General features: G+C 39.5%; 2 protein-coding genes across 6 annotated transcripts in view; one reads left to right on the top strand and one right to left on the bottom strand.

Annotated features, from left to right (window-relative positions):
* Positions 1 to 3,829: 3,829 nt before the first annotated feature.
* LOC135293483 (collagen alpha-2(I) chain-like) lies at positions 3,830 to 6,643 on the bottom strand. Its single transcript, XM_064407708.1, has 2 exons — positions 5,993 to 6,643; positions 3,830 to 4,162 (listed from the first exon to the last, which is right to left on the bottom strand). The coding sequence occupies exons 1-2, from the start codon at positions 6,602 to 6,604 to the stop codon at positions 4,079 to 4,081; spliced, it is 696 nt and encodes a 231-aa protein (XP_064263778.1). The 5' UTR covers positions 6,605 to 6,643; the 3' UTR covers positions 3,830 to 4,078.
* Positions 6,491 to 24,337, top strand: part of FRMPD4 (FERM and PDZ domain containing 4) — a 292,688-nt gene continuing 274,841 nt past the window's right edge. For 2 of the 5 annotated variants that reach the window (XM_064407705.1, XM_064407707.1), the window contains exon 1: positions 6,492 to 6,723. Coding sequence is in view for 3 of the 5 variants with exons in the window: in XM_064407707.1 (XP_064263777.1) it covers positions 6,683 to 6,723 (41 nt within the window). In the remaining 2 variants the exon portion in view is untranslated. Of the gene's footprint in view, positions 6,724 to 24,337 lie in introns of all 5 variants that reach the window. The other 3 variants (XM_064407702.1, XM_064407701.1, XM_064407699.1) reach the window with 3 other exon arrangements.

The raw sequence follows: 24,337 nt of genomic DNA, 5'->3' as shown, positions 1-24,337 counted from the left end.
CCTGTACACACCTTGCAAAAACAGATTTATACTGAGAATAACCCCTGATGTACAGACTGGCTGTTGTGTTGATGCTATGGTCAGGAAGAGCAGCTGCAGTGTGCTGTAACTTACTTTAGCTAAGAGTAATTCCTCTGCCTGAGACCTCACATATAATTCACAGGCCTAGATGTATTAAACCTGCAATTAAGATCAAAGGAACACATTGTAGTGGATAAAATATGGGGTGTGAGATCTTTCAAACTACAGGCTGGAAATTTTAAGACTACATGCTGAGGTTTGTCTCTTCAGATACTCAGGCAATAAACTGCTTGGTTTTTAAAAGTACCTAGCAATCTCTTTTTCATTTGTGAATGTTTAGTATTACTGACAAGTAGGCCACCTATGTGTAAGTGCCTAAATATGGACTGAGAAAACTAGGTTTTGGCACCCAGATACAAATGCTGTGTCTGTGAAGTTTCTGTTCATTGGGAAAATCTCTTTTTTTTTTCTTTTTTTTGTTCCCTCTCTCCTCTGACTGTAAGCTATTTTGCACCTGTGACATTGCTTTTTTCCCCTCTTTGTGCTGATGTTTGCATATACTTCCCAGGAAAATGCACACAGAGCAAAAGTTTACAGTATTTTTTGAGTTTCACCATAAGGTCCCATTCTAACACAGAAGAAAAACAAATACAGACAAGCTGGCAATTTTTTAATCCATAACTAATATAATAATCTGCTACTGGGAATAATAATAAAATTAATATTTTAAACTTCAGACTTCAAACAAAAACAAAGGCTTCCTACCTCAATACAATTCTACCATAACAATCTTATCCTTGGTTTTGATGATATCTTAAAAAAAATTGAATATGCCTCTAATTTTTAAAATTCAACATATATTTGATAATTTTAATCATGATAGTATAAGAAAGACTTCAGTCTTGCTTTTTAACTTTTTATTAATTTAGAAATTCATACTTTGATAATTTTCTCTGAAGTTGCCACAAAATCTTCATTCTGCAGTTGGTTTTGGTTAAAGTATGAAAAAAGCCCTGATGGCAGAATCAAGATTGCCTTTGAGAGGCTTTACTTTTCCTCAATTTTCCTTTTATTGTAAATAGATTTTAAGCACAAGTGCTTGCATATTAGCATTGCAAATTTCTTTTTTTTTTCTGATTCATCTATATATATTTTCTTATGATTTGTGAAGTCATATTTATTCAACAAACACGTGCTTAACTTTGTGATTGTTTAAAGCTATATTTTAGATTAAGTGAAGCCACGAATAGGGCTGATTATAAGCATGTTTAACATTTTCTTGAATTGGGTCCATTTGTCGGTAAAAGAACAACGGTAGATAACAATCCTTTCCATATTCTGATTTGAATATTTCATACATACCCATTCCAGAAAAGTGAATCCTTTTTAACAAAGATAATTTCATTTTAAAATAGCTAATGCATTAGCATTGTCTTATTCATCGAAGTAGAAAATGTTGTCTAAGGTCCTCTTCCTTATCTTGATCTCATCTGCATACTGCAGCATAGACAGATATTCTATTTAACGGTGTTTTTCTAATGCTACAGGCTCAATATACTGCAAAAGTTTCCGGTTCATAATAGCAACCAGTAGTTTTTGTTAACTGCCTTGATAAATACAGGTTTGACTACATATGTGTAGCTTCAGCAGAATTGTTGCATCAGTTGCAATATTCTTGCTTATATTGTTCTATGCAATTCAGTATCCTTTAGGCTTCTAGATTTGTTTCTTAATTGGCAAGAAAGAAAATCTTATCTGCTATTTAAATTTTTTATCTATGATTTAATTTTGGACTTTGACATACCATGCCCACCATACTAAATTGTTCAGCAAAACTGAAAACATAAGGCACTCTGTATGGGTCAATTATAAAACAGGCCTGAAAAAAAACTATTTGACACAGGTGCCAAAAATGACCAGGTAGAAGCTGGTGCACAGATTCAATGTAAGCAAAGGGACTTCTTGATAATGCTGTAAATACAAACACAGAGAAAATCTGTAATGATTACAATGTTTTTATATAGAATTGCATAGTGTTGGTAAGCACCAGGATATAGAAATGTATTCTAAAAAATGCCTGTTTCAAAGGCTCAAGGCTGAAAAAAAGAATGTAACAGTTTAAAATACAAGTACCCAGAGTATTACAGGACTTACTACATGACAGAATCATAACCAACTATCTTTAGAAATAACAATCAGTAAGTAGGAGATCACAATGACAAAATATCTTCCCTTAAAACTTTGCATCACCAGCTATGTATTAACACCGCCTTACTCAATGGATTTTATTATCACATTTCTTTACACACTGTTGCCATTTGGATATGAGTAATATCAAGCAGTGCAGAAAAATCATAGAACCTTCAGCTCTTATCTAAAAAAAACCATTCCAACTTGATGAATTTTAAACCATTTTGAAGATGAGACACAGCACTTTAAAGTATCTTTTAAAAGATTCCAAATCATTAAAACCCCTACTTGACTAGTCTTAAAAAAATTATAGTGATGACTTTTTAATTCACTGAGAGAAAAAACTTGTGAGACCTACCAAAGTATTTAAATATTATGTGTTTGATTTAGAATTCTACCTGTCTTCATTTAAATTATCTGGGATCAAATTTGATGCATCTTATAAATGGTATAAAGAGATACTATTGGTCCAGCTGCAGGGCCAAATGTTTGTGCTGCTTGGTATCCAGGAAATCTCAAAGCATCTTCTTCTGGGGATTATTTAGTGCCTCAGAAGAAAAAAACCAAAACCTTAGAACTCGGGAACAAAAAAAAAAAAGTGCTTCTTCATGCCAGTTGTAAAGATATATACAATGCATCTTTATAGCAGATTGTCAAGGACCAAAACAACAGGGTTTTCAAAAAATTAAGTCTTTACAGTGACTGGGTTTACAGATTACTTCATTTTAAAGTTTAGATAGTACAGCATTCCTGTCTGCATTGCATATGTCTGCCATTTCCTTCAGAACAGGAAGCATCAGAAATGACACAGATTTCCTTCTCTAAAAATGCCTATGAAATTGCCATACTATATGAATTTAAGGCTTTTACTGGCCCACAGTCTACACAAGGATATCTATGATTACACAAAGCATTAGCATTAAGTGTCCTAATTTGATTACTCCTGCTAGGCATAATAAAAAGATAATAGTACAGGGTAAGAAAGCATCCTCAAAAAGCTGTATTTACTCTGCTATTCTAAAAACAAATGCAAAAAGCTGGGTAAGCCAGGAACTGATGTCAGATTCTTACTTTCAGATTAGAAATGTTCATGTTCAATTATTATTTGTTACTGAGATACTGAGTACATGTTGGTTTGCTGTCTCTGGCTGCCTGTTCTCATTCAGCGTTTACATGTACCTTTGTCACATTCAAATGGGTTTCACTTCACCTGACTTCAGTCATCTGGAAAACAATCCTCTAGTCAAAGGTAGGCATCTGTGCTTCCTTTCACTGGAGTTAAAGAAAATAAAGCACCTGCAAAAGGCAATTAATGTCACTTTTCCTAGAAAGAGATGGTTTGGAGTGATAAGTACCTGTGCACCACAGAGGTAAAGTATGAGTAGCTGAGGCTGGATCCTAAAATTTGGGTAGTTTTTGAGAAGAATCCCACTGTAGTAACTGAAAGGTATAAATGTATGTGCAAGTGTGCAGTCATGACACAGTCTAATTGACATTTCTGCAAATGAAGATAAAATACCAAAATATTATTTCAATGTACAGTTGATGGTTTCAAAGCCAGTCCAAACTACACATATCAACACTCACTCTTGAAACAGAACAACGCCCACCACTTCGCTTCTTTGGGTAGGCAAATTTTAATCTTTTACTATGAGACTGACAGTTTTGTATCCAGTTGCTATGACAGCAGAAGCCAAAGAACCATGAACCAAAGTTCACTCTCATACCCCAGCCTCCTTCCCCACGCGTGATTCTCACATTGCACAGCTCCAAAAGGCTATCAGCATTTAGCACAGTAGGAAGGACACTTGCCCAGGTTCTCCTTTCATGTCTCACATCTGGGAGTAAGACTCCTGTGATACTGCTATTAATGAACCTCCAGCATGTTGGCCGGTCCAAGACTATCTCCACAGGCATTCTGGAAAATTTGCAATGTCGCAATAGCTTCTGCCTAGGAAAACAAAAATATAAAAGTAACTATAAACACAGCAAGATGGCATGTATTTATTTGGAAAGCCAAAGAAAGAGGAGATAATTTCAGCTTCATTTCAAATTTTAATGACTTGCATAAAGGCCTATCATTTCGGGTACACACCCTGTGTTTACAATACTGATGTTTATAAACAACAATCTTTTTTATCTCTTAGTCATTGTTTTGCTAGACAAAAATCTTTCATGTCATAAGACTGACTCTTCATTACCTTTAACACTCCAGCACCTGCTCTCATTTTTCATAAATGTACTTTTTGAATAAGCTGAGTATGGCATTTCTGATCTGATCTTATGCTTTCTGCTTTTTTACATCTCTCTACTGGAAATACTTCAGCCCGTATATCCTAGGATCACATTTACCTTTTCACTGAAAGACCCTGAAACCACAGAAATTCCAGTGACCCCTTAGAATTTCTTAATTTTTCTGGCACTCACCACTATGCTCTAAGGCACCTTTATGTGAGAAGCCTTGGAGCATGAAGTGCTCAAGACGAGAACCTTGTTTGATATGGAACATATGTGCTTAATCTTATATATGGTGTATCATTTCATCAGCTTCAGTTAGCTTTGTAAGATCTTGGCCTATCTCCTCAGTCTATAAATAAATAATGACAGATTTATAAATAAATCAGTTTCTAACCAGCTGAAACTGTGTTATCTTTGTAGCTTTTACCAATCAATAGAGCAGCGTGAATGACAGGCAGAGATTCTGCAGTTTTAAAAAAATATAGCATAACAATAAATAAATAGAGTACACGTAAGTACCACATAAATATTTTGATGCACTGGCATAAAACATTTCATATGGTATTTCAGAATATGCCCAAGCCGTTTACATCTATGCTAAGCCAGCAAGTGCTTTTTAGCTGGCAGTTCAATGTTCTTCCCATATAAATAGATGATCAATCATTCTTTGTTGCTATTGTTTTAAAGAATAGTTTGAAACCCAATTCACACTGTGTTAGTACGGCCTGTTCTTTTTGTTCTCTTATCAATGCAAGTTTTAATATTAAAAAAGTGCATTGTTTTCATCTGGCTGCAGGAGTATATGTGTTGAGCCCTACTGTAATTTTCTAAGTCCTTGGTTCGTGGGAGGGTGCAGGTGCAAGCCTGCAGAAGAGACTGAAACTCTCTGAAGGCACAAAGTAAAGCACATATCAATCTATTCAGAGAACAAACACACAAATGAAAACACTTAAGTGGAGAAAATCCACTCCCATACTGAGAATTATTATATTACAGTGCAGTTTGTGTGGAGATGAATCTGAATTTCACCTGCCTTCCTGCTCTGCTCACTCAGAAGACACTTATGGAGACCTAAACTCCAGTGCCTCATTTAAAGCCTGACGCAGGACATAAGTATAAGGTATAGTGTAAGTATAATGCATCTGCTCTTGTTCTTGTGTCAGGAGCCCTAGATTTATCATTTTTCCACAAGATGTGGTATGAAGAATGCTTGACTTTAATTACGTTGCCACAAACCAGCCCTGTCATGTTCCTGCCACAACGAGGACGCCGTCCGTTCAGGTCCCTGTCCTGGCATGTACAGAGAGATCACGGATAGTGCCAGAAGCCGGGCGGTGGATTTCAGCCCGGTGCCTGTCCTCGGTCCACCACCGACGAGCACTCAGTGCGAGGGCTGAAAGCCAAAAGGCCTCTCCTCACCCTCGGGGACTGCATGGAGCAGTGTGATCGTCGAAGCAAAGACGGCTCTCTGCTTTCCCAAGTTTTTGCATTGCAAGGCCCAGGGTGCTGCTCCCGGGCTGGGGAAGTGTCGCCTCCTACTCACCAGAGCTCCCCTTCCCCTGCCGCTCAGCGTTCCGGTCCCTGCCCCGGAGAACCGCAGCCGTGCCCCCCACAGCCCGACCCCTCGCCTTCCTTCCGCGGCACGGCGGCTCCGGGAGGCCCTGCGGGAGCCCCGGGCTCGGCCCGGCGGCCGCAGCGCCGCCTCGGGCTGCAGCGGGCGATGGGCGCCGGCCCGGGCGGCCGCCCGCGCCCTCCGCTCGCCCACCGGAGCGGCGCACGGCCGGCCAGAGGAGAAGGCAGCCCGCACACGCTGCGCTCTCCCCGGCAGCCCGCCGCCTCCCTCCTCTGGGTACTGCAGAGGGGCGGCGGGGCGCTGCCGCCTCCCCCGGCTCCCGGAGCGCGGGCTGTGGGCAGCGCTCCTGCCGGGCAGCCCCGGCTCCCGCTCCGCTCCGGACTTACCCCGGGAGAGCGCTCGGCAGGCGGGAGCGGGGCGGGGGGGAGCGGAGGGGGAGGGCTGCGCGCAGATGAGCGCCGGTCCTGCGAGATGCTGCACGCCCAGCTCCCCGCCGGAGGGGGGTAGCAGCCGCTGTCTCCGCCGGCTCCTGCTTTTTCGCAAGGGCTGTTGCTGCCGCTGGACGCAACCTTCTCCCGACATGGAGCTGCTGCCGTCGCCGCCGCCGCCGCTGCTGCTGGAGTGAGTGAGTGTGACGGGCAGATCTAGCCGGCCGCATGGATGGATGTGTTTAGCTTTGTGAAGATTGGGAAGCTCTCCGGGTAGGTGTTTGCCGGCACCGCTGCTGCTCCGCGAGCCGCGGGCGTCCCGCGGCTGCGGGCGCTGCCCGTGTCCTGCGGGGGCAGGGAGGGATGGGGGCTGCCCGGCGCGGGGAGCGCCCGCGCCGCTCCCAACTTCTCTGCCAGCGGGGCTCGGTGCCGGGGTGGGGCGGTGGGGGCCCGCTGTCCGTGGTATCTGCCCGGGCCGTGCCGATGTCCCTGCGCGGGATGGGTCATCCCCCTCTCCCTTGTGAAGGGATAATGAGCTGCGGCCGCAGTTGGGCGAGAGCGGTGCCCTCCTTGAGACGCCGGCCAGACTGGGCGGCCAGAGTGCTTCTGAAAATGCAAAAGCGGCGGCAGGGGCCGGAGCCGGGCGCGGTGGCAGGGGGGTGTTGGTGTTCGGGGGTGGTGGCCGCGGTGCGGGTCTCGGTCATCTGCCGGGCGGGGGGCGAAGTTCCGAGGAGCCAGCAGCGCCTGGCCGGGCCGCGCCGCCGGGAAGGGTCTCGCCCTGCCCTCCGCTCCGCTCCCGCCGAACCTCGGGCACACCGGCTCTCCCAGGAGCCGTATTTTTGGAGAAGTGGTGAAATCGTCGCCACTCGCATCGTTTGGAGCGCTGCCCCTCCGCCGTTTCGCACGGCGATGGGTGCAGGGGCGCGAGTGGATTTGGAGTCTCTTATCCCTTGCTTGCCAGGCTCGTACTCCTCGTTGTTTAAATGTGTGGTTGATTTGTATTATTTTTCTCTGTTTCTTTGTTTTCCGAATAAACCTTCTCTTGAACGGCCTCAGAGTTGTGGTCTCAGCCTGAGGACTGTTGCGTTCGCAGCTGGTTGCCAGGCCTGGAACTGCATCGATAGATCAAGAGGCACAGCAGCCCCTGTTACAATGTTCCCACCGTAGTTAGGCGTAACTGGAGGTAGCCCTTCGCAGTTACACGGGGGATTGTGCTTTATCTCAAAGATGCAGTATGAAAGTACTTGAGTCACATTTCTTTTTCAGGGTTTTGGTGTGGCTAATCTTCCTAAAGGATTTAGCTTTGATCACTGTAACTAGGAGTGTTTCAAATTCTTATGATTCACTGGTTCCTACACCATAGTTACCATATCCTTTTCTGTTTATGAGGCACGTATGAGGCAGAAATTGGATGGTGTACAAAAGGGAGAAAGGCCTTGGTAAGGAAATAAAAAAGGTGGCTGCTCCAGTGATGGTCAGGTGGGGAGCTTGTCAAAATGACAGATGGTCTGTAAAGAACAAATATTGCATGGCTAGAAGTTACAGAGTGCCACAGGTGCAGGCACTGCCTTTATCCCCCAAAATTCCCACCATTGCACCTGGCTGTGATTACAGCTCTGCTTGTGGCATGCCAGCACAGAACAGCTGCTGTCATTCAAGCACATCATTGTCTCATCCTGCTCAAGCAATTTTACACCATGTGACAGTGACAATACAAACAGCCCCCTCGGCCTGCCTTGGGTGGTGTTACTGGCTGACACCGCTAGAGCTGCAGCAGCAGGAACTACAGCAGAAACTTTGAGGAGAGGGAAAATATGCTCACATAGATAAGGAAGAGGTCATGTAGTATGGTATTTATTTCCAGGCAACTGAATTATGTGACCTTCTCCATTTTTTTTTTTTTTGGAAATGATGTTTTAGAAAAGCTCCTGGGTCTTCACATCACACTTGGTCTACAATATCAAAGGCAGAGAAAGGGATGTGTCATTCAAAAATTTTATTATGTCAGGTCATGGCAATTTTTAGATATATATTGTAAGCTTGGTTCTTTCTTGGTTTCTGCAAAATCTGTAGCTTTCCACATACTTGAGGACAGAGCTAAGATTTGCATTTAAGTAAAGACAGATCATAGAAATTCTTCAGAAGAACCTGAAGGTTCCTTCTGAAATGAAATTTCAAGTTCTAAAGCTTGTATCTGCCTCTGCTTCATTTAAGGATGTGAAATACTTACAGACTGTTTATCTTGTAGATTGCAGTACATGATTTCTGTATTGAGCTACACTTTTTATTTCTAATTTTCTGGTTGTTAAAAGACATAATAGTTTACACAGGACTTGACTTTACTTGCTGTTACCTAGGTTACAGCCAGGTATCCCAGTTTTATGAGAGCATCATGAAGAAGACATGGGGTTCCAGTGGAAACCCCAGTTTTAGTCCCTTTGTGCATTTGGGTTGGAAAACTAGTTTGCCCAAAAACACCGGTTGTTTGCTGCTGGAAGGAAGGCCTTTCTGAAGAAAATATTTAACTGAAAGTGTGATCTTACAGGCAGATTACCTACAGAAAGTTGTTTTGAACATAGCTGGTGATGTTTAAATTTTAAATAAAATTTAAAATTCTTTTAAATTTTATTTTGATATGCATTCAGATCTCCTCACTTTAAGCTGCAAGTCTTTTATTACAGTTTTAGTCTGCAGCCTTGATTTTGCAGGCAGTGGCACACCTAAGCTCTGTTAATACATGACTACTGGAAGGGATACTTCTTAAAGTCATGATATGATTTTAATGGATCTGGTAAGAATTTAAGTTTTGTCTCTGTGAATTAACATATACATTTTTTTTATCGGGAATGAGCTTAAGATGAGTTTTAAAGTCCTAGAAGATGGCTACGGGATATAAAATTTTACATAGCATACATAATTTTTTATATTTTCGTTATCTATGTGGGTTTTTTATGTGATACCTTTGTGTTTAGGGTCTTTTAGAGACTCTGCTTCTACAATGGCTTCAACAATTGTCCATACTTGCTAGGTAAGTGGAAAATATGGGCATAATCTGGAAAAGGATTATGTGCAGAAATGAGAGAGAATGCCAAACTGGTTTTATTACAAATATGATCTCTGGTAATCTTGTCCTTTCCTTGACTTTGTAGGTCTGTCACATTGTGTTCTATGCATAAACATACAGATGCTTCGTGATAAAGTTTCTGTTGAAAGTTTGGAGATACCCGTCAGACACTGAAACCAAAAATACCATGCAGAAATAATGATCACACTTTCCCTGACATAGCCTCTCCCTCAATGCTGTTTTGGAAATTCACCAATCTGGTAATGGTCTGGACTAAATGTTTTGGTATAAATCTTACAGTGTCATTCTCTGGAGGAAAAGGCCACAAACAAACAAGTACCTTTTCTTGTGATGAATTTCCAAGTGTAGAGAATGATTGGCAATGGATCAATGCTCTGATGTGGAGCTGTACAAGGCAGGTGAATATTTCTGTACTGTGGCAGCATAAGCATGTATGGGGTGGTAGCATCTCTAATTTGGGATGGAGGATTAGTGCCATAGGTGAGGTGCACAGCTGACACTTGAGGCTGGTTCAGAAGTCTGCCTTGCCTGGTATTCTCTCCCAGTTGCTTTTAGCAGCTGCTTGGAGAAACAGTAGGAGTGGTGATTATTGAGCACAGGTATAGGCAGTGGAGGAAGGATGGTGCTGCTGTTCTGAACATGGAACTGATTTCAGATCAAGGTAAATCTGAGAAAAGGGCACAGTGTCAAGTTTCTAGTCAGTACTGGACAGATGAACTGTGAAACAATAGGTCAGAATAGTGAATGGAAGTTATCAAGAATTTAGGCCTGTATTCATAGAATATATTTTTAGTTGGATTTTTTTTTAATTGGGAACTACTGTTTTTGTGATGTCTGTTGAGGTCAGTTCTATTTCAGAGCTTTCACAGCAGGAACTGTAACTTTGAGTTTTGTTCTCTCCAGATACTGTCTTTAGATGTCCTGCTAGACTGGAAAGGTTCTCTCCTAGATCTGCCTTAAAATGTAACAGACTAGAACCTGTGCCTGTATCTTCTGACTACTAAGATCCGTTGTGTTTTTGTTTGTTTAGGTTTTCTGTTTGTTTGGTGTTTTATTTTTGTTGTGTTTTTTTGCTTGGGTTTTTTTTTTTTTAGGGAATCAGGTTGCTTGACTTCATGGTTTAATTATTTTTATGCAGCCAAGAAAATATAAGTTTTTAGATTTAAAGTTCTAAAATTAGCCTGTTTGTGTTTTTTTTTTTTTGTTTGTTTTTTAAATTTTTAACTAATTGAAGAAGATTTTGGGATGTTTCTTTGTCTTTATCAGAATAGCACCTCTTTTAGCTGTGATTTTCCTTGCCAGGTCTTTATTTTACTGTGAAGTTTAAAAAGCCTCTGCATTAATGGAGAGACAACTGAAAGTGTGATTAACTTACTGATGCTGTTTTGCATATGATTTTTGGAACAATTTTTATGAGTACTCTTTGAAATGACAATATCGTAGCTTCTAAGTTATTTTCAGTATTTACAAAAGATTCAGTTAGAAAGCCTATGATTATCCTTTTCATGTTCAAAGGAGGTAATTTAATTTCAAAAAGGATTTTATTATACTGGATGATAATTCAAATAACCAATAATTCATTTCAGCCTTTTTCCTTGAGGACTGCATTACACTTAGTGGCACATTTGCCTAGTCACATTAATATAGGAACTTTACCGTGTATTTTATTATTTGTCTGTTTTGTTTTGTTAGCTGACACACATAATAGAGACATATGCTTTAATGTTTGTAATGTTAGTAATGCTGTATGTCATAGTGGCTTCAACAGTTTAGAGATTTATTAAAACCACTCCTTACATTATGAACTGCTGTAAACTTGTCAAGTATCCAGTGAATGATGATGCAACTCTGCTAAATATGTAAGTTCTGTATACCAGAAGCAACATTGTCTCCAAGAATTTTTGAGAAAGAAAAAAAAAAGACAATGAACTCCAAATATTGCTTTCTTTCTCATCTTCTACTAATTACTGAAGAAGATGGAATAAGAACCTTGAGAATTGATGCATTGATTTAAGAAAAATCAAAATGTGCAGGTTAAACATAATGCTTTTATTTCTAGGAAGATGTCTTTTTTGTTTGCTTTTAGCTTATTTTGGAGGACTTCAATCTGTAATGTAAAATTGTTGGTGACATGGCCAAATCAAGACTCTTGGGACAGTTTCTCTTATAATTGTAGCCTGAACCATTGTTCTTGTGTGTGCATCTTTAAGACAGTCTGTTAAAATGTTTATATGGTGTGAGGAGACAGAAGAGAGGTTTTTTTGTGGGTTTTTGCTTCTGTTTCACTGGTACCAGGACAATCCTGAGGTGTTTTACAGTTTATGTTTAGTTTTTTGAGGAAGGAGAAGGTCTGCATGTTCATGATGTGATTTGGTGGTTTGTTTGTTTTTGAGAAGACTGCTTTTTAGCCTGACAGATTGATGTGGGAAATTTCAGTTAAATAGAAAAAAAAAATCTCACCATAGCAGTAATAAAAAATTAGGATATGTTTCCATATTTTGCAGCATTCTAGATCATTATGGAAGTGTACCAAGCTGTTCATAGGGAATACAAACCATGACTTGAAATAATGAGAGGATGATACATGGTCTCAGCTCCACTCATAATGTGGTGCAGAAGGGGTGTTTTACTGCTCTTGAAAGCATTTCCAAACAGTTATGTCAGATCTGTCACAACTTAGTATCTGACTGATGGGGCAAAGAATTGACTAAAGTCATGTAGGAGCCACCACCTCTTATAAAATGAGCCATCATCTGGGAAGGATCTCTAACTGCTGTAGACAAATAATGCAGAATCTCAAATGTGAGGAAAGGGAAGGTAACTTTGGATTCCAGTCCTACTGTGTCACGCAGAAATAGCTCTATTAAATCAGGGAAGACATTCCAGGAATATGAATTACTCATTTTCATGACTGTGTGCATATAACCTATTTGGATCCACGTTATGGAAACTTTTGGTGCTGATAAAGTATCGGTGTTTAAATACTACAGGGACATGCTTGAAGAGGAATTGACTTCTGATAATACCAAACTGTATTTAAAGCTGCTTTTTATAATCAGGAATAAAATGAATAGTTTTGTGACGTACCTTGAAGAAATCTGTGATGTGAAAAGGCTGCACATTTATTGAAGTCATGCTTAAAGACCTTTAAAATAATCAGTGAGACTCTGTTTCTGATAATTATTCCATTGACTGGAAATCAAGCAAATAAGAGTGGAGTAGTACAAATTTCAGTACGTAATTGCATTTCAAATTCTAGTGAAATCCACGCTGCTTAAAATCTAAACCTATGAAAATACATTGGAGCTAGAGATGTAAAGTACTCCAGGACTCAAAAGTCTCTCTGACCTAAATTAGGACTTGGTGTGGGAGAAGTTTCTACCAGTATTCCTTTAGTTCAGAGCGTACAGAAACTCCCTTTAAGAGGTTGATTATTGGCTACAAACTGAGAAATTTCTTTTCATTAGTTTTAGAAACCAACTTTTAAAATTATTATAATGTTAGAGAGTGGGCTTGTCAGGTATCAGTTTTAGCTGTGGGAGTCTGGGGAGATAAGGCTCTGCAGAATAGATGGATATCTTTCAAGATTTTGAGAACTGCTGGTAAAAAAAATAAATTATACAGAGAATAGAAAGAAGGCAGTGAAAACTAAGAAGGAATATTGGTATGTTAGAGTCAAATGCTGAGAATGAATCTTCTTATGATCTGGCTCTTCATAAATTTTATTTCTGTAATTTTCTGAAAATTTTGAAACTTTAAGGGAAAGAGAGGATATTGTAAGGTATTATGACTTTTTATTTAATCTATAGATAATCAAAACAAAAAGGTGTGTATGTGTGGATTGATGAAAGCTACTTAGTGATTTACATTAACAATCAAAAAGACCAAAAAAGTCTCCCTTCTGTTGTTCAGAATTTATTTCTGCGTATGTCCTTTCTGTTTGTTTTTGGGGAGTGGGAGAGAAAAGACATAATTTCTGAAACTAATGTTGTTTAAGAAGAAAATCTAAAATCATTATTTGTAAAACTTTGCAGTACTGATTGTACCCTATTTAGAGTGAAGGTTTTCATTAATGTTTGTGCATGATTGAGTTTTAATTGTTCAGATAAACTGTCAACCTTTCTCATGAAAGTGCTTACATATTTGTTTAAAATACTTTTCCAGAATTATGCAGCCCGCAAGATTTTGCTTATGTTGCTTATAGATTTTGCAGTTTCACTGTTTGTTCTTAATCTTGAATTTGTGATTATATTCCTCTGGATTTGGCAGTACTCATGTGTTTGGAAAGCAAAGTGCCCATTATTCTGTGGCAGTAAATGCTACCAGGAGTACTCGGAGTTGCACCAGCCATGTAAAACAAGCCAGGCATGTGTTACAAGTCCGAGCTGCCTTATTTCACTTGTGCTCTGTGTTTGACTGAAATAGAGCAGGAGAGAAGCGGATAAGAAATCTGGAAATATTCCGTATCTGAGCAGATTTGTAGAGGCAGGATGCTTCTTTACCTGAATGCCTGAATAATGGCACTGACTTTGACTTACTGTAAATGAGGCTGTGACAAGCCTTGAGGCATCTATGACAGGAGCCTTGAGATTGCAATTGCACAGAAGAACCTGCTCCATCAGGGCTGAAGTTCAGACTTTGGGGTTGGACCTTTGGAGCTTCAAGGTCCTTTCCAACCCAAACCATTCTATAATCCTATGATTTTTCTTTGCTTGTGATGTTAGACCTCTATCCCACAAAAAACAAAGAGAAAAAAATTAAATGTTATGTATGGCAGTATTGTCAAGGTCTTACCCACTCCAGAAAGGGGTGGACTGTCTGTTTAACACTGCAAAATGTAACTGGTTATGCACCTTATCAGAAAAGAGAAGTTTTGTTTTGACTGTACAATGTGGCTGATAAGTCAAAATGTAGTACATGTCTTCAGGTAGAAATTATCAAATTTCACAGTTTTTTTACTGGCATTGGGTTTTGGATCATATGAAAGTTGCTATGTAAAGGCATCTGGTTTTTTTTGTTTGTTTGGGTGGGGTTTTTTTTGGTTTTTTTTGGTTTTTTTTTTTTTGTTTTTGTTTTTTTGCTTTGACTTGTTGTAAACCTCTAAACCTCAGATTGTGTTAACTGAATTTTTAATTTTTATCTTTGAAGAATTTTTTTCCCCAGTGGGGGTGGCCGATAGTTTTCTCATGAAGTTGGCTGTCTGCCTAGGTCTTTGCTTTGCATAATGTATTGTGTGTTACCTGTCATGTTTACAAGGAGTGCCTTCTCCTCTGCCAGGGCACACAGTGAAGGGGGACAGAGAAAAACTGCACGTGGGGAATTATCTGTACTTGACTGTTCTGCTTTGAAGGCAAAGTGCAGTGTGTAGTAGGGGAGGAATGGCAAAGGAAGGAAGAGAGAAATTGGAGAAAGGAATTTAATGCATATTGTATTGGGTGGGGGCTAATTTCCCTTGAGTTAATTGAACTAATTGTTCAAGACTAGCTGATCTTTATGTGAAGGTGAACTTGTATTGTTTCCTGGGTAGGAGTTTAGTTGCTTCATAAGACTGGTTGAATTATTTGGCGAGATGTGTTTTAATTTGTGACTGCTGTTTTAAAAAAGGGAGGAATTCACTCCAGCATTGGAACAGAAACATCTTTTTTGCTTTCTAAGGTCTTGAGTTTCTTCTTGAAAGTCTTTATTTTTCTAGGGTTTCTGGTGGCTAAGCTTGATCTCACTCAACGCATGAAATAACAAGGTGGTCCTTGAATCCCTGAGTATTTTCTGTCCCAGAGACCCTGCAATCAGGCTGGTGCCTTTTGGCATTGGTTCACTGGTGAGCCCTGGGACTTCCCCCTCTTTGAATGCAGATGACTGCAAAATCTGTAGTTGTTGGGGAATGCGTTTATGTTTCATTTTGGCTTAAAAAAAATCCAAAAAATCAGAAAGAATTTGGCTTTTATTTTTTTAAATTTTTTTTTAAATTGGCATGGAGAAGAATTAGAACCAAGGTACTCTGAGGCATTTTGAGGGGGGACTTCTGTAATATGATCAGCCTCATGTAATGTCTACTGGCAGAAGACCTAATGAGGCTGTGAGGTCTGATTTCCATTTTTTTTTTGCTTTTCAGTTTCTGCATTTCGTCCCCTGCAGCCCTTTATGTCCCACACCATGGTGAGCTATTTTAGGGACTAAAACCACTAGCAAACTGGTTTTGGTTTGTTTCATTTCTGCTGGTGTAGATATCTAAACTGGCTTGGCAGAAGTGTTGAAGCCCATTGTCTTGGGCAGCGAGGTGGAAGGGGAGAAGGGGAAATGGAGCTTCTGGCCTATGCTGAGCTCTGTTACATTGCACCTGTGTAGTGGTGGGTGGTGCTGTGGGAGAACATGGAGATGAAACCTTTCTCCAGGTAGCTCTGGGAGATGAGGAGTGGGCAGGCTACATGACAGCCCCACACATAAGCAAATCCGGGAAGAGGGGAGTTTCTGCAGAAGATGGCTCACAGTGAGGAGAGGCTGCTTCAGCCCCTCTGAAATGCCTCACATCTTTCCCAGTTCCTCTTGCTTCCTTGTCATTTCCTGCCTTTCAAGCCTGTTCTGCTGCCTTCAATTGACTTGGCTTTGCTTGGCATTTGGGAAACCAAGGACAGGTTGTGTGTGCTAAATGCAGCTTTGTGTATCTTGCACATCCTGATGTATTCCTGAAGGTATTGCAGCCTTGCTACCATGCCATACAGTCTAAACAAACTGGCTTCCTGTTGTTTTCAAAAGCAGATTTCTAATCATATTTTTGCTTTATTAGGCAGCAGAGGAGTGTGGTTGTCCAAGGGATTAATTTTCTTACATTACTTGTAGAAGGTGAACTGTCCAGGATAATTCAAAGGTTATTGAATTTTTCTTTTTGTTATCTTTTAAATAACGAACATGTGCTCATTCCTAGCAGCAAGTTTGCAGTTATATCCTTTCCATGGACGTGTTTTCCAGGTTCTGTAAGCTGTCTGAAGAGATAAAAGGTTTCTTTCAAATGCTCTATTTCTGAACTTGGAAAGAACATCTTAGAGAAGCAAGTATAGAAAGTCTGTGCTACTTCTGAGACCACAGAAAAATAACTGGAGAGTATTAATGGCTTGCTTTTCAAATGCTCTTCATTTTGAAACTGGAAATGGGAGTGTTATAGGTGCATAAGTAGTCTGAATTTTTAATTAATCTTTGACCCACATGGCTTTCTCTTTTTTTAGCAACAGTAGTAGTAAACTTTGAGGAGTTTCCATACAGCAATTTTTCTCTTCCTTCTGTATCTTCTGTCATTCCTTATACATATAAGGCACTTCATCAGCCCCCTTCCTTGTTGATCACTTTCATACTTTGCAATGTTTATCCATCAACTCTATCACATCATTGAATATGTGGTCTAAAAACAGTGGTGGTTGTGGGGATCTTGAAGGATACGTCTAAAGGAGAACTCTAAAAAGCCTCACAATGAATGATTCCATAGAAAAAAATGAATTTAGAACTACTAAAACTCTTTTAGCTTGGGTGTTTTATTGTAAAAAGAAAAAAAAATATATATAGCATATCAAAAGAACTGCTCTCAGGATGCACAATTAAAAATACTGTAACTTTTACACTTTTTTTTTCTAGGTGGCTAACATCATGCATTTGCATGACTTATAGTTAACATGCCTTACAGAAGACCACTTTATAAGTAATATCCTTGGAATATAAACAGTGGAATACAAGTCTGTTTTTCTTTAGTTGACATGTTTGGATAAAAAACCCCTTCCAATATCTTTATTTTTTGATACTGAATATATTGCATATTTGTTTACTGATACAAAGGTGTGTTATTTCAAAGCAAACCACTGATTATTATTCTTCTCTTTTGATGGCTTTAATAGGCTTTAAGGTCCTGTGAAGGTCTTGTTGAGACAGGGATGCTCTGAAATGGCAGTGTGGAAAGCTGGCAGATTCTTTGCCCCTGCCACTTGTTTCCGTAGTTGTCCTGTTGGATTCAAGTTGTTCATGGTATCTGTGTGTGCTATTTGGTGCTCTGACTGTTTAATAGATTTTAATAGTAGCCTGCTATGTAGAGGATGAATTTCACTCTTCCAGATGTTAGTGCAAGCCTTCTCCTTCATCTCAGCAGTACTTTGTATTTCTTTAATGGCAGAATGTTGGTTTACTTTTTGTTGTGTTTCCTAAAGCTTGTCCAAACCTCTTAGTGTTCTTTAGCCTTGTAATGATTCGACAAATGTATGTTTTTGGAAGTGTTTCCCTTACATTAGTATTCTTTAGCCATTAATGTCAGAGTTCATCCCATTTTCTCCTATTACATGCTGGTTTGAAAAGGAAAAATTCTGTTTTCATTTTAAATGTTTAAAGCGTTTCTTTCATAGTAGAAGGTAAAGCAGCCTTAGTTTCAATTTTTTTCCCCAACAGTTTTCAGTTCAGTGCTGCAATGAACAGCTTTCCAGCTAGAGGACACAATACCTATTCTACTGGGTGTTATTCCAAAATGGCTGAAATTTATTTTAGCTGCATAAAATGTTACCAGTACTATTTGTATATATTTGCTACCAGGCTGTAATTATAAGAACTGATATTTAATCTACTCAGTGTTCAAAATATTGGTTTTTTTCTTCTGCAAATGTGATGGTAAGCAGAAAACAGTTTGTCTCTCCATTTCTGTGGTATGGTTTGCTGTTTTAGTTCCTTTTCCCCATCCCACTCCAATCAGTTTCCAACTCAAGCAGCTTTCTTTTGCTAGTTCCCCCCTTTCACAGTGAGTACTTAATGCTGACTCGCCACTTGCTGTGATTGGACTGCTTGGCATGGTTGGCAGGGGCACAGGTGCGTGTGTGTGAGCACTCTGGCCACAACAGACACCTTCTTGATCCAGATTCTTTTTTATGAATTAGTTCAGTGTTCTGGCTTTTAAAGGTGTTGGGGGAATATGTGGTTTAGGCTTTCATTTATACTTACGTTCAGGGGAGAACAGTTCTGAGCATAAGAAGTCCGTGGTGATTCTGCCTTTAGTGATCAGAGGCAGGAAGCCATAAAGTTTGTTTAGTGTTATGTGAAACCATAAGGAAACTTTACAAACTCTCGTTTTTGTGTAGTCTTTGCAAAAGTTGAGTAAGTAAATAAAGCATGGCTGCTTTGTTTCTCACATACATGCAATTGTTTTATTCTGGCTTTGTAATTTTTTAATTTCTGAGCTGAGTGGCACAGACCTTATAACTAAAACGTGGTGGATTTTTCTCCTTCCAGTTGGACTGTGCGCCCTGCATAGGCCAAATAACCCTGTGTACATCTTCTCTTTTGCTCAGTAAATAACAGTGCAACTTGAATCATGGCCAAAACTTTCTTTGCAGGCTTAACAGTAACTCTAATTTCATCTGGTAGGACCTGCCTGTCCCAGGAGCCAGTTCAGTGTGTCTGAGCAGCCACAGCTGCCCCCTGTACCTGAGTGGAGTAAATGGAGCACCCTCAGCACAGGGCTGCAGCCTCTGCTGCCGTCAGGCTGGCTGGGGGAAGGAAACCTGCCACACACCCTGGGTCTGCTTCCCTGTGCTGCTTCTGAACGTGATGGTTCCCAGCCTGGGCAGACTCTTCAGCAGGGATGTGTAATTTGTATTACACTGAAAGATGGCATGATTTGTTCTTCAAATGGCAAACCTAGTCCCACAACCATTTTGAATAATTTACTGAAAACTCAGCATTAATAATGGCAAAGGAGTTGCGTGTTTGGTGATTTAGGGGTCTGTGAATGCATCATTGTGTACACATGCCCGCTCAGCTTACCATACAGCTCCTAGCAAATATCTGTTGAGAGTCTTTGCTATATAAATGAGCAGTCATTTTGGAGGCAAAGTTCATGGCTTTCCATTCTCAAGTTACACTTTCATAACTTAGGCCTGTTGTGTTGAAAGTTGTGGTTGTTTCATAGTACAAAAAAAAAGTACTATTTCACCTTCTGCAGTTTAGTACCTGGTGACTTGTTTAGTATTTTTTTATATTTATCAACACATACAAATACTTAGTGATAAGGATGGTGGTCAGCTGGAAGGAAAACTTACCTGTGTGATGACCAGACACTGGGCTCAATGTAAAGATCAGATCACAGAATTAAACTGTCACCTGGTAAAACATGGGAGAGAATTTTGTTCCAGAAAAAAAAAAAAAAGCAGTTCTAATTGTCTGGTTTGTTGTGCATTTCTCTTTATTTCATGATTGTGGGGAAGGACAAAACCCCAACAATTAAAGACAATTTTTTACTATTTATTTTTTCCTCTTAGAAAAAACTAAGAGTTTGGCATCTGGTACTCTATAAGCTAATGAATACTGGACTTCCACATGAAGATGCAATAAATTCAAGCTGATTTTTGAAATTTAAGGCCACCTTTGGCATTTTATTATGCCAGGTAGATACTGGACATTAAGAGTTTTCTAAAAGACATGCTATTTCCATGTGGAATTGTCCTAAAAATATGCCTTTCTAGTGCATAATTAAAAATACCCATGCTCAAATTAAAAATGCACCTTTTACATTTCAGTTTTAAAACTGTCTGCTTTCCTCTGCCCCATGTTCCTTTAGTGATTCTGATTGATTGCAGTGGCACTTGGTGGTGACAGAAGAGTGCACCACCTGCAGTCAAGATCACTTTCTTCTGGATTTAGCCAGGAGTCTGCTCCCTTGAATGGGAACTCCAACAGCATTACTGGTAGGCTTTCTTCTTTTCCCTGCTTACTTTCTTTTTTTTTCCCCTCCTCCTTCTGATTTTTACTTCCACAGAAAATCAGGGGAAATGCTTTTGCTGAGAACATTTAGAATGACATGTCTGTCAGTAGATTGGAAGTAGCTTTAAGTAGCTTTTCATTTGTGTTACTGGGTTCTAACTTCTTTACCATTTGCAAAAGAAACCCTTATATTTTCCTGATTTTCTTGTAGAAAACCCATCAGCGTTCAATGGTAGGCTCTAAAACCAAAGTGTTCTGTTAATCCAAGGGATGGACTTGGCAGTGCTTTTTAAAGAATTGCTTAGTTTCCACTGTATTGGGGATTTTAAGATCTGGTGAGACAATCCATGCTTACCTGGAACATTGCACGTAGTTTCAGATACTGTTTAAAAAAAAAGTGCTGGAAGATAGGAAGAACTTCCACATGCTGGTGAGTATTTGGAAATTGATGCAAAAAGGGGATTTTCTTAGAGATAAAAAAATGAAATTTTCAGGTGAGGTAAAGCATGGGTTTGATACTTACCCTTATTTCATCAAAAACTTTGGACCTCCAGAGCAGTTAAAAGAAAAGGGAAGAAAAGACAAAACAGACTTAAGAGAGAGAAGTTTTATGAAACAATGTGTGCATCCAAAATGAACCCCTGTTCAGTAGTTGTGCTCTTTGCGAGCCTTAAATAACATCAAGGGTTGTATTTTTCTGGGACTGATAGTCTGATTTGGTGTAAAATCTGTTAGAATCTGTGTTTTTGTGGCATGTAATTTGACTTCTAGCTGATGAAATCAGGCAAAAAGGGTCAAAGGTCAGTTTGCTGCAGATTTCAGGTATATTTAGCCTTAGTATGGAGGAGGTGTCATGAGGAATAGCACTTTGGAAAATGTTCTGTTGTATTTGTTGGCGTAACATATTGCTACCACAAAGAAAACACAAGCCTTAAGCTTTCCTATGCTTCATTGGGAAAAGTGTCTTCTCATCCATCTTCTATGCACATCATGGCACTTAATATAAACTGTAAATTAGAAGGATATTCTGAATGTAGCAGTCTGTATATGTTGGTAAAAAAAATAAATTAATTCTATCACCATTTTTCCACTTGGAGAGGATAAACAGTAAATAAAGTGATGAGAGTCTGGAAGACATGCTGTTGGTCAACTGATGAGTGTTTGTTGGTAAATTAAAGTATGATGATTTATGTTTAGATTTCTTCAGTTTGCTTTTGTTATAGTTTTTTTTCTTCAGTAGTTTAAATCTTCACATGTCTACAGGAACTATAGAATAAATAACAAAATGGAGGGCGAGAGATAATCTACCTACTCTTGAGTGTCCCTACATTTTCTAGTTGGCATGCAAAACTGAGCTGCTGTTACCTAGTTTCATGTACATTAACTTCTGTGAGAGGTTATAAGCACCATTTCTGAAGCTGTCTACAGACCATGCAGAATCACTGGACAAATCATTCCAGAAACTAAAAAGGCTGGATGCCAAATGAGATTTCATAGCTGCTGATGCAAGTGCGTAGGTAAATTATAGAGCCTATTTACAATGTTGTGATGTAACCTAAAATTTTGGTGACCTCCGAAAGCTACAGAAGAGACCATGTAACTTTGTTATCACAAAAAAAGCATCCTTAGGTATGAAAATTTACACCACATTCCTGAGGTTATTGAGTGTTCCAGACCAGTTCATGTTGGCTAATACAGAATACCAGATGTCCCTGATGAGCAGATCTGGAAAACCATTTGGCAGTAGCTAGTAGAAAATATCATTAGGCACAATGGTGTTGCAGAATTTCTGCCCTTCTTTGGATGTTGTGCATTTCATATCCCCTCTGAAGGCTGGAGATCTGAGCCAACATCTGTTGCTCTTGACTACCAGGCATTAGGATATTCCAGGAAGAAAGAATTCTGCTACAAATACAAGAATGAAAATGGAGTGGTGAAGAATATAATGTCTGACTGTTAAGTAGCTGTAATTAGCTGCCTAGGAAAGGAATTCTTTGATTCCAGTCCCTTTTCCTGGGCTTATCCAGGACTTTTATTCTCTCATTCTAACACAGACATGCAGAGAAGAGATGAGATTTAGGAGTCCCAACATCCAACAGTTTTGGCAGCTTCTCTCCATCTCTTTCCATTAGCCATTCCCAAGTTGTTCTTATGTATAAAGATACCAAGACTATGTTCCTTTCTTCCTTACTCAACTTTTCCCTGTTTAGTGCCACTTTGTTATCCTCCGTGTCCTGAGAAAACTGTAGATTATTTTACTTTATTTTCATCCAGACTTAACATTTCTTCAAACACTTTTATTAGAGGATAGTAAAAAATTTTCACTTTGTTGTAAAATAAGGTCAGATAAAGTATTCCAAATCTAGCAAGACTCCAAAGAACATGTATTTTGACAACTTCTACCAAAATGACTTAAGAGGGCTATGCTGCTGGCAACTATAGTTTTCTCAAAATAGACGTCCACTGCAGTGCAACATTATGCTGGAACAGTCAGCAATGGTGCAGTTGGCTTTTTCCCCCACTTCCTTTTCCTGGACTTCATTGATGCCAATAATAGCTAAATAACATAATTCCTGATTTTTGTTATGAAAATAAATATATAAATGATTAAAATGCATTCTAACCTTGAAAATTAAACTTCTTATGCCAGATATACCTAAATATGAGCCTTTAATGTCACTGGGTTTTTTCCTTGTGGAAGGTGCAGGACTCTGTGTTCTGTTACACGTGATGGTTTTCCAAAGCTAAAATTAACATTAGGAGAGGCTTAAAAAATTAGCTGGAAGCTATTTCTGTTCCATCTTTGGAAGTTGCATCCTTGCTGTTTTGTGTTGAGCAGTGAAATAATATAAATCACTCCCATGAGTTCTGGTCTGGGTTATTTTGGTAGCATGTTCCCCCGCAGCAGGCGGTAGCGCGCAGGTTGTGAATGCTTTCTTTGTGGCTCTGCGTTGTTTTTTGGGGAGGAGGGGCTGCAGATAGCGGTGGCTGTGCCGGGGTGGTCTCCGTGTCACCCTACTGTGGTTGTGCTGTATGCTTGAAATGCCAGAAGAGGGAGCACAAATGAAGACCTTGTTTCTAAGATGTGACTGAGCTCCATGAGGCAGATCCCAAGCCATGGAAATGCTGAGGTCACACGAGTTAATGCTGAAGGAACACAGTGCCTTACTCTGTTAGACTGCATGTGAAAAAAAAAAAAAAGGGAAATTTCAGACTGTTGTGGGCTCCAAAAGGGAGTAAAGAAATGGAAGATGTGAAAAGACTAGGAAAAACTGTGCTTAGCATGAGGACTTTTGATGCAAAAACAAGTTGTGGTTTGCTATTTAAAGCTAACCAGTGTGTTTGGTTTGTAAGACCAGCGGTGCTTTTCATGAATCAAGGAGAATATTGCGTGCTGCTGTGCAGACTGGGTATGTTGGATAGTTGAGATTCATTCTACAGCTTTTTCAAATGTAGTTTATTAAAGACAGCTGTTGTGTCTTATTGTGGGTCATACAGCATGTTCCTATGGTCTTTCTTGGTTTTTTATAGGCATGCTGATTTGTAGGATTTCTAGTTTGCAAATATGTATCAATTTATATGTACTTTTACAAATTATGTATTTTTAATGATAATTGCAAACACTGTGTGATGAGCAAAGGTAGTATTGAAACTAATCACTAATGGGAACTATGTAAGGAGACGGAGGTGTTGATTAAATTTTGCAAATTGGTCTCCTTGATGGCAATAGCTATTTTGGTTGCAAAGGCTTGTTGACGGATGTGAAACTGCTTCCCACTCAAATTAGGAGACTTTTCAAGAGTATAGTCTTCTCCTAAGTGTTTTCTGAGACTTAAGTTTGACTGCATTAGCTTGAGAAGTGTGATACATGATATTTTGAAAAGAATAATTTAAAAAAAATTGCTGCAATCTTATTAGCCTCTTGCATTTCATTTTCTTTTTTGTTTGTTTGTTTGTTTTGTTTTTCAGTTTATTGTTGGGATAGAACTGCAAATTTCATGTCTGCATCTATTTGCTTTATTACTTCAGATGTGCTATTTCCAGTGTTATGCTCGTAGACTTAACAAGCTGATCTGGGAG

This window comes from Passer domesticus, chromosome 2 (assembly GCF_036417665.1).
Source record: "Passer domesticus isolate bPasDom1 chromosome 2, bPasDom1.hap1, whole genome shotgun sequence".
NCBI classification, from domain to species: domain Eukaryota; kingdom Metazoa; phylum Chordata; class Aves; order Passeriformes; family Passeridae; genus Passer; species Passer domesticus.
This window is presented reverse-complemented; position numbering and strand designations above follow the sequence as displayed.